Here is a 14,996-nt window from a genome sequence, read left to right on the forward strand (position 1 = left end):
CTCTCTTTGATATCATGTGGAATTTTATATTAAATTGTGCCCTCACAAGTAATTGTAATGCGTCATGGTACTACTTCCTGGAGGAATTTTTGAAGAACCAGACTTGGCTCTTTAATTATTTGTCTTTTGTTTGTTCATTATGTCTTATACAGCTGACATATTTATTTTCAGGCTATTGGTCCAGAGCTTACCTTTTACAATATATCAAAAGATGTGGGAGAATCTCTTGTCCTCTCTAACAAACTTTTGCATGCACAGTTGGATGCATTCTGCAGGTCATTTCTCATAAATCATAAGTTTTGCGGCTCAAATTTCATTTTGTTAGTATGTGTTAGCAGACAATCTTCTTTTGTAAAACTTGTCGCATGCCCCGTTATGCAAAGAAATTTGGCTATGCTAGTGTATATCTCTGCCTGCAATGCTACTAATTTAGCTGACAATCATAAATACTGATTATATTCATTGTCATTTTATTTCTTTAAGTATAGCATTCTTCTTTATTTGAGAATTATTTTTAGTGAGGATGATCTGATCTTATCTCATTGTTCTAATCTTCAATTCAGATGAAATTGATTTTTGAGATTGATATTAAACTTGATTGTGGGGTTTTTCAACTCTTGGAGGAACTAAATTCGCCATCTTTCTGCATTAAGGGTTGGAAAATCATCAAAAGTGTTGTATTAAAGTAAATCACTTCATTTAAATTTGATTTATACTGAAATCCCTTTATAAGTTTGAGAAGCTAAATTCTAACCAAAATTGCAGTATGCACAGAATTATATTTTAGTACTTTGAGTTACTCTTACTTTGCATATTATGTTCTTGATTTCCAGGATGGAAAGCTATGTTATGGAGTCATTTTTCTGTTTGTTATCTTCTTGTTATAATTACCTTGAGTTTCTATGTTCATTTTATGTTGACCTATGAAGTGATGAGAGATAGACATCTAATGTGTTCTGCTGCTTCCAGGGTTGTTTTGAAGGGTGACACAATCGAAATGAGTGCAAATGCACTGGGATTAACAATGGAGAGCAATGGAATCAGAATTTTGGAGCCTTTCGACACCACTATGAAGTTTTCAAATGCTGCTGGAAAGACAAATATTCATATATCTGTTTCAGATGTATTTATGAATATTTCTTTCAGCATATTGAGACTATTTTTAGCAGTTGAGGAGGACATTTTGGCATTTCTGAGAATGTCATCAAAGAAAATGACAATAGTGTGCTCTGAGTTTGATAAAATTGGAACAATTGAAAGTAGGTTAAGATACACTGATGCTTTTCTTTCCTATTGTAGTATTAAAATTACTAACATCTCTAAAGTTTCATTGGGTGGACTTGTTTCCTGATTGTTGTTTCTTGCAGATCCCTATAGTGACCAAACATTTGTGTTTTGGAGACCTCGAGCGCCACCCGGTTTTGCTGTTCTTGGCGACTATCTGACACCACTGTCAGTCAATTTTTTGACATTGTCTTTGTTTAAGATCTATTCTGTATTATTCGTAATCTTTCATATCTATAACACTAGTCTTCACATGGCAGTGAGAAGCCACCAACAAAAGGAGTTCTTGCTGTTAATACTGGCCTTGCAAGAGTCAAGAGACCCATATCATATAAACTAGTGTGGCCCCCTTCTACTGGGGACTCTAATTCTGAAGCTGTAGATAAAGACATTCTAACAACTCCTGTGCTCAATGATGGAGATAAAAGCTGTTCTGTTTGGTTCCCTGAAGCGCCCAAAGGTTATGTTGCATTGGGTTGTGTAGTTTCTCTTGGAAGGGCACAACCTCCGATATCTTCTGCCTTCTGCATCATGGCTTCTTTAGTTTCTCCATGTTCTCCAAAGGATTGTATCACAATCAGCTCTAGCAATCTGTATGTAGAATTTCAAGCTTTGTTCTGTTATGCGTGCATACAAGCAAGCATTGATGTATACTCCTGTGTGCCAGTAGGGAGTAAACCCATTCATCAAGAGTTTAGATTAGTTCAAAACAGGTGCTGAGGAACCCCATCTGGATGAAAACCAATATATTTCGCTTGGAAAAGATATTACGACCAATACCCTTCTTTAGTAATATACTCATGCAATGAACAATCTTACATGATTTTTGCGTTTGCATGCTTCATAGTTCATGTATTCGTTGATTATTTTGGTCAAACCTTGATAAACATGATTCTCAGATTTTTTTTCTTTTTTATTTTTTTATTGTTTAATTGGCAGATACCAATCACCTTTAGCATTCTGGCGTATAAATAATTCTGTTGGTACCTTCTTGCCGGCAGACCCCACAACACTGAGCTTGATTGGTAGAGCATATGAATTACGTCATATATTGTTTGGGCTTCCTGGTATATCTTCGAAAGAATCAAAGAGTTCAGGCAGCCAAGCAGTTCGTTCGGGTCATGTTGACACGCTCCAGCCGGAAAGGTCATCAACTGTAAACTATGGGCACCGTTTTGAGGCTGTTGCTAGTTTTCGATTGATATGGTGGAATCAAGGTTCAAACTCTAAAAAGAAATTATCCATATGGCGTCCTGTAGTCCCTCAAGGAATGGTATATTTAGGAGATATTGCTGTTCAAGGGTATGCAAGGCTTAATTTTGGGTTCCTTTCAGACCTGTTACCTAAGCTTAAAAAATATGAGATTAAACTTATATTTCATTCTTGAATATAGGTATGAGCCTCCGAACACATGCATCGTTCTTCATGATTCTGGAGATAATGAGCTTTTCAAACCACCTCTGGATTTTCAACTTGTTGGACAGATAAAGAAACAGAAGGGAATGGAGAGTATTTCACTTTGGCTGCCTCAAGCTCCGCCAGGTTTTGTTTCATTAGGCTGCATTGCATGTAAGGGCACACTAAAGCAAGCTGATTTCACCTCATTAAGATGCATGCGCAGTGATATGGTAACAGGGGATCAATTTTTGGATGAAAGCTTGTGGGATACATCTGATGCCAAGTTTGCAAAAGAACAATTTAGTATATGGGCAGTTGGCAATGAGTTGGGAACCTTCATTATTCGCAGTGGCCTCAAAAAACCTCCCAGAAGGTTTGCTCTAAAGCTTGCAGATCCAAACATACCAAGTGGTGCTGATGATACTGCTATTGATGCAGAAATTAAAACATTCTCTGCTGCAGTTTTTGATGACTACGGTGGCTTGGTAATGATTTTTCCTCTGAGATGCTTCAGATTATCCAGTTATGAGCAAAATATTAAAATCACCATTTTTGTCTTGAAATTTGTATGGTAAACTACTATACTTTATCCCATAGTGTGAATTGGTTATATCTGCAACTATGTTGAACTCAGGATATCTCTTGGTGACAATTTATTAAATGCTCATTTAGAGAAAAATCAAGAAACCTTCTTGGATTGCATCGAAGAACATTAGTTGTATGGATATTGCAAGATGTCATGTGAGGTGTATTCTTAAGGCTCGTATATGGACAGGGCTAATGCACGATATACGAGCCTTAAGATTTTGAAGTCTCATGGCTACTGCACTATATACGAGCCTCATGTTTTGACGTTTCCCTCATCTCTGAGGCTTTGAGTTTTTCTTTTAAATTAACAAAAATACTGGATTATTCCCTCTTTTGTAGAAATGCAACTTGTTTATGTTACACTTAAGTTCTTATGTTCATTTTGTTTTAGTTACAAAAATTCCCTTTCACGTCTCTTATGGTGACAACAACTTTCTCAATGTTATAGGTAACACATTCTTTGGTGCAGTAGGTTCATATATTTAACTTGTCTTAATGGATAATTTGAGGTTCAGGGCCAGCAGGTCATAGCAAACATTTTTATTCATTTCTGTGCAATCTTTTAGTGCAATTATAGAGAGAATTTTTAGGTGACAGTCATTATTGAATGACTTAATACTCCTAAATTTTTACTCTTAGTGGATTCAAGGGACAATTTCCTTAAAATAAATTGTAGCATTGAACATCTTATGGCAATTTACATTAACAGACATGGCTTGTTTTTCAACTCGACAATGCCTTGCGTTGTAACTACCTTTAGTTAGCAATATAAATTCTTGTTAGCCTTTTAGCTTTAAGTACATGCATCTTTTCTGCTTTGACTTATGTTGGAGAATAATTATATGAGTGATTTAGGCCCTTAGATCACTCCTTGACAGAATGTTAAGTTGCTATACTTGGGCAACAAGTTGTTGCCATATTTGTATTTGACTTTCTGTGTAGTTCTTTTTTTATAGCTACAAGTCTTCCCCAATTCACCTATAAATAGAGGTGGTTATTGTAAACAAAATTAAGAGAGAATGTAATGAAAGAGATATAGCCCTCTGGGCTCTTTATGTCATGGATGTAAGCCCTAGTGGCTAAACCACGTTATCTTTTGTGTTCTAAATGTTTTAATTTCTCTCTTCAACTTTTATTTTTCTTTCAATAACTTACAATACAGGCCGTCATATGTTTTTCCTACTTGTTCTATTTCTTTTTGGCTTACCTCTAGGATTCATTGCATCAGTTTTCTTTCTTATATTTCCTCCCCTTTCTTTTCTAAAGGTCCTTTTTGCATCTCATTATGTACCTTGTGACTCCTTTTGATGATGAACTAATTGGTCTTCATTGCATAAGAACAACCTTTCCTCGCTTATCCTTAATTTGTGCCTTCTCTAATGTGTACTTTTTTATGGTTTTATTTCTTATAGTGCTTCTCATCAGTATTAATATCGCACTTCTGGTTACTCTAATCGGATTTGTTTTACTTGAAAATCCACCATTATTTACCATCTAGAACAGCTGGCCTTATATTCCTGTTGATTTTATATTCAAATGGTATACACGTAGTTAATATTTCTATCCTTTTTACAGTGTATTATTTTTTAATTTGCAAATATTTTTCACAGTTTTTTTATATGTAAATCTTGTTTCTTTCATATTATATGCATCCTTTGTAATAGACTTGAAGGTTGCTTAAAACTGCTTATTTGGATTTCTATGATGATTGTCTACTGATTTCTTGCAACTGGAACTACTCGATGTGAGAAATTTACACTCCTTGGAAAGTTTTCACTGTTCATTTATAGGTAGTAATCATGTTCTGTGGAACTCAGAGTTTGACGCTCATGTAAAGTGCAGTATTTCATATCCTTACAAATGCAGTTGTTTCCTTAACTATTGTTTTAACATTTGCAGATGGTTCCATTGTTTAATATATCTCTTAGCGGCATAGGGTTTAGTTTACATGGAAGACCGGGTTACTTGAATTCCACTGTCAACTTTTCCTTGGCTGCCAGATCATACAATGATAAGTACGAGGCCTGGGAGCCTGTTGTTGAGCCAGTCGATGGATTCTTAAGGTGATTTTTGTACAATTTATCTTCTGTTTTTTCCCTTCCCTTAAGGCTAGTTGCACTAAAGGGCACAAGCAAGATTCGTATTGCTAGACTAAAAATAATTAGGATTAGGCACAATATATGATGATGACAATCAATGTCCTTATACTGTGATACAAATGCACATCTTCCTTCTAGAAAAGCGAGACCTCTAAAAGTTTCCTGCTTTTCTGTTTCATCAGAAGATCAGGTTTTTTTTTTTTTATTCCTCTGCAAAGGAAAAAGATCTCATTAAGATTAAGAAGTGAAAGTACAATCATTATGGACAATCTCCATCCAGCTGATGGGAAGAGAGCTATTCAAGACACAATTCAACATCCTATTTAAGGCCCATTGTCTAGTCACATGTGCAGGAACATTAACTGCCTTATGAAGAAGAGGCCTTTGATACCTCCGAACCTTCTTCAGCTGGCCTTTTTTTTAGGTGATTGAATGGCACTCCCAATGAATAAGGAAGAAAGAGATGAGCTTCCGTGGAGTCCTCTTCCATGTGCTGGAGGTACCAATGGCTTTCAAAAACCATTCCTTTCAATCGCGGGAGAAACTAGGTGTTGGGTTGTCCTGTCAAGCAGAGGGGAAGTTTCAGACAATGTAATTTTGGGTAGACTGGATTGAATCAAGGTCAGGCATGGTGGACTGTATTGGGAATTGGAGACACGGCTGCAAATCATCTGGTTTATGGTGGGTGTTTTGGGCGGTTGAGGCAGGGGTATCTTTTCTGGTCTCCAAAAGGGAGAGTGGGTTGGGGACCAGATTTGTGTGAAGTATAGTTATCAACATGTGGATTAATCCTGGAACACCCGATGCAACCTTGTTCACACATGGATTTTTGGCCACTTAATCTCATTGGATTAATCCTGTTCGTCGTATAGTTATAGCAGATTTTATAGTGACATGACGTCCCAGTGGTCCATTGGCTCCCAACCAGCCATCATAGGGGAAGAATCAGATGTGCGAGCTTGGTGGTCTGTTCCATAGGAAGTACAACCTTGAATAGTATGGCCAATAATCCCGCAATAATAACACATAATAGGCATCCGTTCATATTTGAAGGATACCTAGAAGATCTGATCATGTAACGTAACTTTGAAAGCCCGCCGTAATGGTTTGCTGACATCAACAAATACCCTTAACTGAAGATACTGCTCACCAGTAGACTTTCGGTCACGTATCTCCATCTTCTCTTGCCTTGCAAAAGTTTGTGGAACCTTCTTGCCAACCTCGTAGGCATGCAATGGAGAGGAAAACCCGTCAATTGAGCCCAAAATGGAACTAAAGTAAAATATTTCTCTTTTAAACATAGATCAGAACTCCATGGCCTTAGAGCTACTAGATAATCTTCGAAAACCCATGCCCCCTGGTCATGACCTTCTCAATTCAGTAGCAGAAGTAAATGTGTGTAACCATAAATAGATATACTCGGGACACATCATATATTTATATGTGTTTTTCTGTTTGTATGTAGATATTTACAAGTATATGTACACATAAAACTTGATTTCTTCTCTCCTATTCCCTTCCCCATCCCTTTAAATATTTTGGTTTTAATTATGGTGAAGCTTTATTAAATTTCTATGAAAGCTTAATTTGGTATTTCGTACAACTATTCTTTTTCATGCTAAAATAAAGTCTTATCCGTTCAAGTTTCACTGGTCGCATGTTAGCACATGTCCAACAAATGTCAGCCATACAGCTTAAGAAAATTAATTTAAATTATGAACATGTCCAAGTTCTTTGTTTGAAGTGTATGAGAACTATCACTGTCAACACGTCTCTGACACAGATACAGCTTCTCATTCGAAGTGTATGTGCTTTTTAGGGAAATGGGGAATGAGAAATGGAAGGAATTCTCGTTGTTTGTGTTAAAACCCTAGTTGCTCCAAAAGCATAAACTATTAAGACATGTATCCAAAAATGTATATCAGGTTCTCATTCATGTGTGGTATTTTATTGAACATAGAGAAGTACTTAGGAGAGAAATAAACCTAATACCTTTCATATTAAAGCTCCGGTATCATGTAAGAGAACAAAATGCTCCAAAAGTTTAAACTACTAAGAAGCGGGGGCTTTTATCGGTCTGGGTTGTGATTTATTTATTTTCCTTTCTTTGATGCTGTGAGGAGAGGATTTTCCCGCTAGGACCATTAAATATTCATTCAATAATGGATAGAAATGAGAATAGGTATATACTTTTCCCCTTCCTCTCTTAAAGTTTTTCTTTTAATCATCAGCCCTTTTACATGAAAAAGTATAATTGTAAAATCATGCAACACTTTCTTCCCTCTTCCTTTCTTCCTATATCCTAGTTATCAAATGAAAGGAACCATTGTGGTTCATGATGAAGTCCCTTCACTCATATCTCTGCCTTCTTATGAGTATAAGGCTGACAAGATGATTAACGTCGATCTAATTAGGTAGGCATTTCTTGGGAAGAAAGAAATTTAACTCAGCTTAGATTGCAAGTCCTTTCTTCGCTTGCTCTGCTTAGACTAGCTAATTAATTTGATAATTAACTTAAATTGCTTTCTTATATATATATTTTTTGATAAGTTAATTAGCTAGTCTAAGCTGAGTTAAAATCAGTCCTTTCTTGGGAAGAAAGCAATTTAACTCAGCTTAGATTACAAGCATAGAAACTCTTTTACTTAAGGCATCCGCTACACGATTGATTGTACCAGACTTATGCTTCAAAGTAAAAGTAAATTGCTGCAAATAACTCACCCATTTAGCATGCCTTGAACTCAAATTGCGTTGACCGTTGATGTACTTAAGAGCTTCATGATCCGAATGCAAGATGAATTCCTTGTAAGAAAGGTAATGCCACCAGTGTCACAAAGCTTGGACAATGGCATAAAACTCTAGGTCATAGGTTGAATAACTGAGCTTTCCACCAGTAAGCTTCTCCCTAAAATATGCAATAGGTCTTCCTCATTGTCTAAGGACAGCACCAATGCCAATGCCAATGCCTGAAGCATCAGAATCTACCTCAAATACCTCTTCCAAATTCTGCAGAGCAAGAACTGGTGCTTCTGTTAGTTTCTGCTTGAGTGCTTGAAAACTCTTCTCTGCCTCTTGGGTCCATTGTAAGGACTTTTTTCCAATGCAATCAGTAAGTGGGGCAGCAATAGTACTGAAATTGCGAATAAAACACCTATAAAATGTCGCCAAACCATGAAAACTCCTCACATCACGCACTGTGGCAGGTGTGGGCCACTCAAGAATGGCTTTATCTTATCATCATCTACCATAATACCTGCAGAATAGACCACATGACCCAAAAATACCAATCTGTCCGCTGTAAAACTGCATTTCTTCAGGTTAGCACACAAGTGTTCTCTCCCCAATATATCAAAAACTGAACAAAGGTGTTGTAGGTGCTCATCAATACTGTGACTGTACATCAAAATATCATCAAAATAAACAACTGCGCACCTGCCAAGAAGTGGTTTCAGCACTTGGGTCATCACACGCATGAAAGTGCTGGGGACATTAGATAATCCGAATGGCATTACTAACCACTCGTACAATCCAGTCTTCATTTTAAAAGCCGTTTTCCATTCATCACCCGGCCTAATCCGAATTTGATGATAGCCACTCTTCAAGTCAATCTTTGAGAAGATTGAAGAACCCGCAAGCATATCCAGCATATCATCAAGACGAGGAATCGGAAACCGGTACTTGACGGTTATTTGTTGATAGCTCGACTATCCACGCACATACGCCAAGAACCGTCTTTCTTTGGAGTGAGAAGGGCTGGACAGCACATGGGCTCGTGCTCTCGCGAATAAAGCCCTTGTTCAATAACTCCATATAACCTGTTGATTCAACTCCTCATGCTCCTTTGAACTCATTCGATATGCTGCTTTATTAGGAAGACTTGCGCCAGGTACTAGGTCAATACAATGTTGAATATCTCTCATCGGTGGTAATTCTGATGGTAGATAGCAGGAAATACATCCATGTATGCTTCCATCAATGGCTCCACAAAGGTAGGAATAGATGGAGGTGCAACCTCTTCTTTTGCAATCAAAACGTAAAGCTGTCCACTTTCCTCGGCCTCCTTCATTAAGCCATTCATGGTAAGAAATTTTTTTTCCTCCCCTAATTTAGGTTTGGGACCAAATTTCTCACGCATAGGGCCTAAAGTAAATTTCACATTATCCTTCCAAAAAGTGTACGTGTTCTTTCTACCATGATACAAAGTATCTCTGTCAAATTGCCAAGGCCTCCCCAACAGTATATGGGATGCATCCATTGGTACTACATTTTTTTTTTTTGACAAGTCCATTTTTTTTTTTTTTCTGATAAGTAAGAATTTATTAAAAACGCTCAAACGGGGAGCGAAGCCCAAAGAAACAAAAGGGCCAAAGGGCGCCTTAGACCTTCAGAGAGGCCAAGAAAATAATAATTTCCTCCATAGATTTATAATCTCTCCCTGAAACCCAACAAAAAAGAGTAGAAATAACAGATAACTTAAGCATAGAAACAGGCTTCTTTTTTCCGTCAAAATATCTCTTATTTCTCTCAAGCCAAATACACCACTAGATACAAAGCGGCGTAGCCCTCTAAGCGTCTTTAATGCCAGCCCCAATAGAGACGCCTCTCCAAGCCTTAATCAACCCTCTAGAGGAAAAAGGCATGGCCCAATGGACCCCAAATAATCGAAGCATCAAATCCCAACAATCTCTGGCCATGCTACAATGTAAAAGGAGGTGATCAACTGACTCCTCATTACACAAACACATGTAAAAATGATTGACCACCAACTAATTCCTCCTCCTCAGATTATCCTGGGTTAAAATCTTACCCAGGACAGAGGTCCAAGCAAAAAAAGCGACCTTGCGGGGAGCCTTGGACCGCCAAATAGACTTCCAAGGGAAGGGTTCTCCGTGACCAACCGAAAGACATCTGAAAAAAGACCTAACCTCAAAACGGCCATGCGAGTTAGGAATCCAGAACCACCAATCCGGCTCCCCAATAAAAATCACCTGGCTATACAACAGCTCCAGAAAACGAGAAACATCCTCTTTCTCCCAATCCTGAAAATGCCTCCTGAACTGAACATCCCAAGACAGTCTCCCGTTATCAAGATGATAGCAGTCAACATCCATGGCCTGTCGGTGAGAAACAATCCTATAGAGCCGTGGGAAAGCGAGAGCAAGAGGGAGTTCCCCACACCAGAGATCCTTCCAAAAACTGATCCTCCTTCCATCTTTAATACGAAAACGAACATGCTTGCAGAAGTCATCCCAACCCCTCCGAATGAAATACCAAAGTCCCACCCCCCTTGGACCACGCATCGCCAGAGAGCACCACCCACCACGACTTTCCCCAAATTTGCTAGCAATAACTCTCCTCCATAAACAATGCCTCTCGATCCCAAACCTCCAGAGCCATTTACCAAGGAGAGCCTTATTAAAAGGCAACAACCTCCTTAACCCTAAGCCTCCAAACCGAATTGGGCGGCACACTTGATCCCACCGAACCAGGTGAAACTTGAACTCTTCTCCTTCCCCCCGCCGCCGCTGCCCCCCCCCCCCCCCCCCCCCCCCCAAAAAAAGAAAGTTGCACTGCAATCTTTCAATTCTCTCAGCCACTGAAGAAGGAATCTGAAACAAAGATATGAAGTATGTAGGAAGGCTATAAAGGGTGCTCTTAATCAGGGTAACCCAACCCCCCTTAGACAGGTACTACTTTTTCCACCCCGCCAACCTCCTCTCGAATCTATCCACAATCGGATCCCAGCTCCCCACACATCTCGAAGGAGCTCCCAAAGGCAATCCTAAATAAGAAATGGGAAAAAAGCCAGTGAAACATCCAAGGATCTGAGCAAACAACTCAATCTCTGGAACATCCCTAACAGGCACAAGAAGACTCTTGCCAACATTAACCTTAAGGCCAGAAACAACTTGAAACCAAATCAAAACGCATCTCAAATACCTCAACTGGGACGCATCCGCATCACAAAACACAATAGTGTCATCTGCAAACATCAAATGAGAAACCTCCAATTGACTAGCAACATCCCTGCCCACCCGAAAACCTCTCAAAAAACCAGCTCCATAGTCCTCTTCAGCAATCTGCTAAGAGCCTCCATCACAAAAAGGAACAGGAAAGGGGAAAGTGGATCCCCTTGTCTCAAGCCCCTCAAGCAAGAGAAGAAACCCGTCGGCGCTCCATTCACAAGGACGGAGAAACGAGCGCTAGAGATGCAAAAAAGAATCCATCTCCTCCACCGCCCCCCAAAACCCATCCTCTCTAACAGGTAGAGAAGGAAACTCCAGCTCACATGATCGTATGCCTTTTCAATAGCTAGCTTGCAAAGAACACCCGGAACACCGCTGCTCAAGTGGGAATCAACACATTCAATTGCAATAAGAACTGAATCCAAAATCTGCCGACCTCCCACAAATGCATTTTGAGAGTCAGAAATGACACCATCCATCACCTTCTTCAACCTAGAGGCCAAGACTTTCGCAATCAACTTGTAAAAACATCCCACCAAACTAATAGGGCGGAAGTCTCTAACGTCCATTGCCTCTCCCTTCTTTGGAATAAGAGCAATAAAAGTTGCATTCAAACTTTTCTCAAAAGAGCCCTACACATGGATGGCATGAAAAGAGCCCATCACCTCCTCACGGACCACCTCCCAACATTCCAAAAGGAACCTCATAGTAAAACCATCAGGTCCAGGAGCTTTATCCCCATTGGTACTACATCACACCAAGTATTATCAAAGTACTTGTTTCCAATAGAGAAAGAGACCAAGCAGCATTGTGAAACTGTTACCTCATTCCCTTTGCGAAACCAAGAGAGTTTGTAGGGCCTCGGATGCTTCTTCGTGTTGAGTTTCAATTTCTCCACATTCTCACAACTACCGCCATCTATAATCATGTTGCAAACCCTTCCACCAATAGTACAAGTGGTGTGGAAGATGTTAGTGCGCAACCAGTCTTCTTCATCCTCGTGTTTCGGAAGCAAAAATGACTTTCGCATAACCAAGGATTCACCCACATCACCATATAGGATATCATCATCCTCTTCCTCTGGATAGTCTTCATATTTTGGCTTGTCCTCCAGAATTGCATCATCTTCCTCGATCAAAAGTTGTTTTCCCTATTTTCTATGCTATGCCGATTTATGTCCGGGCTCTCCACACTTATAACACCTCATACCAAGGTCTCCACCTCGAGTTTGGCCTGCTGTCCTTCCATAATTTTGGCGGTTTCCAGCATGGGCAGCCTGCTCTTTAACTCCACCAACAGGTGGCAGCTGCTGTCCCCCATTTTGGGCCCCGTTTCGCACTGTTGGAGGGGTTGATTCTCCCTTATAAGTGGGCTGCAATCTGGCAGAACTGTTGTTAGAGTGCGAGAATGGCTTGTTTTGTTGCTTTTCTACTACCAAAGCCCTCTGATAGGCCTCTGTAACAGACCAATGCAACTGTAAAAGTAGGACCTCTTGTGTACTAGGCTTTAATCCACTTATTTAATGCGCTACGAGCTGTTCATCACTCTCTGATAAATCATTGCGTGCAATTAGATGATAGAATTCTTCAGTATAATCGTCCACGTTGCGAGTCCCTTGCCTTAAATTATGCAAACGCTGATACATTGTTTGGACATAATTAAAAGGCAAAAATTGTTCCTTCATTTTTTTCTTCATCTTCTCCCCTTCTACGATCTTTGTCTTACCCCTACGCTCTCGGGTAATCCGTAGTTGTTCCCACCAAGCCGATGCCCTTCCTTTCAAACGAATAGCAATGAGCTTGACCCTTTTGTGAACAGGTACCTCATGGTATTCAAAGATACGTTCAATTGTATTCAGCCAATCGATGAACTCTTCAGGCTTCAAGCTTCCCTGAAACTCTGGAATCTCGATTTTGATATGTGACTGCCAACGGCGGTCAATTTGCTCGTCAGGAGATCTATGGTGACGTGGAACATAGAAAGGATTTTCCGCGACAGGCCCAGTGCTTGACATACTGTCATCCACTGGAATATTGTCATCAACAGGCAGGTCTTTGTTAACCGGCGGGTTGATAACACGCTGACTCAAGTGTTGAGTCAACATCTCAACTTGTCTTCGCAAAAATTCCATCTCGTTTTGTTGTTGTTGGGGTAAGCGTTCAGCCGGACCTTGCATCCTACGATTTCCTCCTCTCGGTTGTTGTCGTGGAGGCATGACTGAGCAGGCGGAAAGCCGAACCTAAGCTCTAATACCAAACTGATGCCGCCTTACCAAAAGGATACAAATAAATCGTCTCCACAGCAATATTGAAACGAAATAAGAACAAAAAGCAAGAGAAAGAAGAATTGAAAGGCAAACTATATTTGCTGTAAAATAGTTCTCTGTAATTCTAAAACGGATCCAACCCTAGAAATTACAAAGCTTTATATAAACCTAAGACTAGCTAATTACCATATAAGTCAAAATCAAATAGGAAAGTTGCTGAAATTTTAAAGCTGCTGAAAATCAAATAGGAACAAATCAAAACTTTATATAAATTTCTGGTTCTCCTTCTCTTCCCTCCACTTCTTTCCTTTTCTGGATGTCAGATTTCTACTTGGTGTATTGCTCTTCTATTTCCAACCCTGTTATTGGAGAATTTCTTGTTCTTGCCTCTCTCATTTACTTTTACTAGTGCATGGTACAATCTGATTTTTTTTTCATTTAGTAAATTTTAATCTCATTTGCTCATAATCATGCACAGGTACCAGTATGATCTCAATGCTCCAGGTGTTGCTTCTCAGTTACGTCTTACCTGTACAAGGGATCTGAACTTGAATGTTTCAGTGTCTAATGCTAATATGATTTTTCAAGCTTATTCAAGCTGGAACAATCTTAGTCATGTTCGTGAAACCCATAGAAAAATGGTAAATTCTGTCACCCCTCATGAACTTGTATTTTAACCTGTATAATTGCATTTGCTTATACTTGTATGCTGGTTTATTATGCCTAATTTTTTTTATAATGTTTTCTTTTTGTTTTTGGTTCTATGAACAGGAAGCTGTTTCTCCAACTTCTGGTGGAAAACCTATCATTGATATTCATCACAAAAGAAATTATTATATAGTACCGTGGAACAAACTAGGTCAGGACATTTTTGTTCGAGCTACTGAAGTCAGGGGGCTTACGAACATAATAAAAATGCCATCTGGCTATATGAAGCCTCTAAAAGTTCCGGTTCTGAAAAATATGCTAGACTCCCACTTGAAAGGAAATCTGTGCAAGAAATTCAGAACAATGGTGACAATCATTATAGCAGAGGCAGTGGTATGATCTTAATTTTTATTTCTTCTTATTATTATTTTTCTTATGAGAAGGTAACAATCTTGGACCTGAATCTCTGTAGAATAGCTGACCTACTATTCTCAAGGAACAAGTTGAAATAACTTGAATCCGTTAATAATTAAAAGTATCCTTAAAGTCTGTTGTATCATCTATTTTTAAAGACTTCCGTAAACACTACTAACAATAAATCCTGACCATCAAAAAACTTTTTTCTCAGCTATATAATGTAAGTTATGTAAAAGAAAGAGAAAACACATAATTATAAAATCCCATAATAATAACCCCTATTTTTGGTTGAACGTTTTTGCACTACAGTATTGTGGCACCTCTGCATCA

At 39.0% G+C, this 14,996-nt stretch overlaps 1 protein-coding gene across 1 annotated transcript in view; it reads left to right on the top strand.

Moving 5' to 3' along the window:
* Positions 1-14,996, top strand: part of LOC132283907 (uncharacterized) — a 141,273-nt gene that overhangs the window by 82,912 nt on the left and 43,365 nt on the right. Inside the window, exons 34-42 of the mRNA XM_059785943.1 lie at positions 172-275; positions 970-1,259; positions 1,368-1,452; positions 1,545-1,877; positions 2,224-2,586; positions 2,678-3,167; positions 5,170-5,333; positions 14,080-14,242; positions 14,373-14,642. Of these exons, the coding sequence (XP_059641926.1) occupies positions 172-275; positions 970-1,259; positions 1,368-1,452; positions 1,545-1,877; positions 2,224-2,586; positions 2,678-3,167; positions 5,170-5,333; positions 14,080-14,242; positions 14,373-14,642 (2,262 nt within the window). The remainder of the gene's footprint in view (positions 1-171; positions 276-969; positions 1,260-1,367; positions 1,453-1,544; positions 1,878-2,223; positions 2,587-2,677; positions 3,168-5,169; positions 5,334-14,079; positions 14,243-14,372; positions 14,643-14,996) is intronic.

Source organism: Cornus florida, unplaced genomic scaffold (genome assembly GCF_030987335.1).
Source record: "Cornus florida cultivar Cherokee Brave unplaced genomic scaffold, ASM3098733v1 CherokeeBrave_3.0.0_Hap2_Chr11, whole genome shotgun sequence".
NCBI lineage: Eukaryota > Viridiplantae > Streptophyta > Magnoliopsida > Cornales > Cornaceae > Cornus > Cornus florida.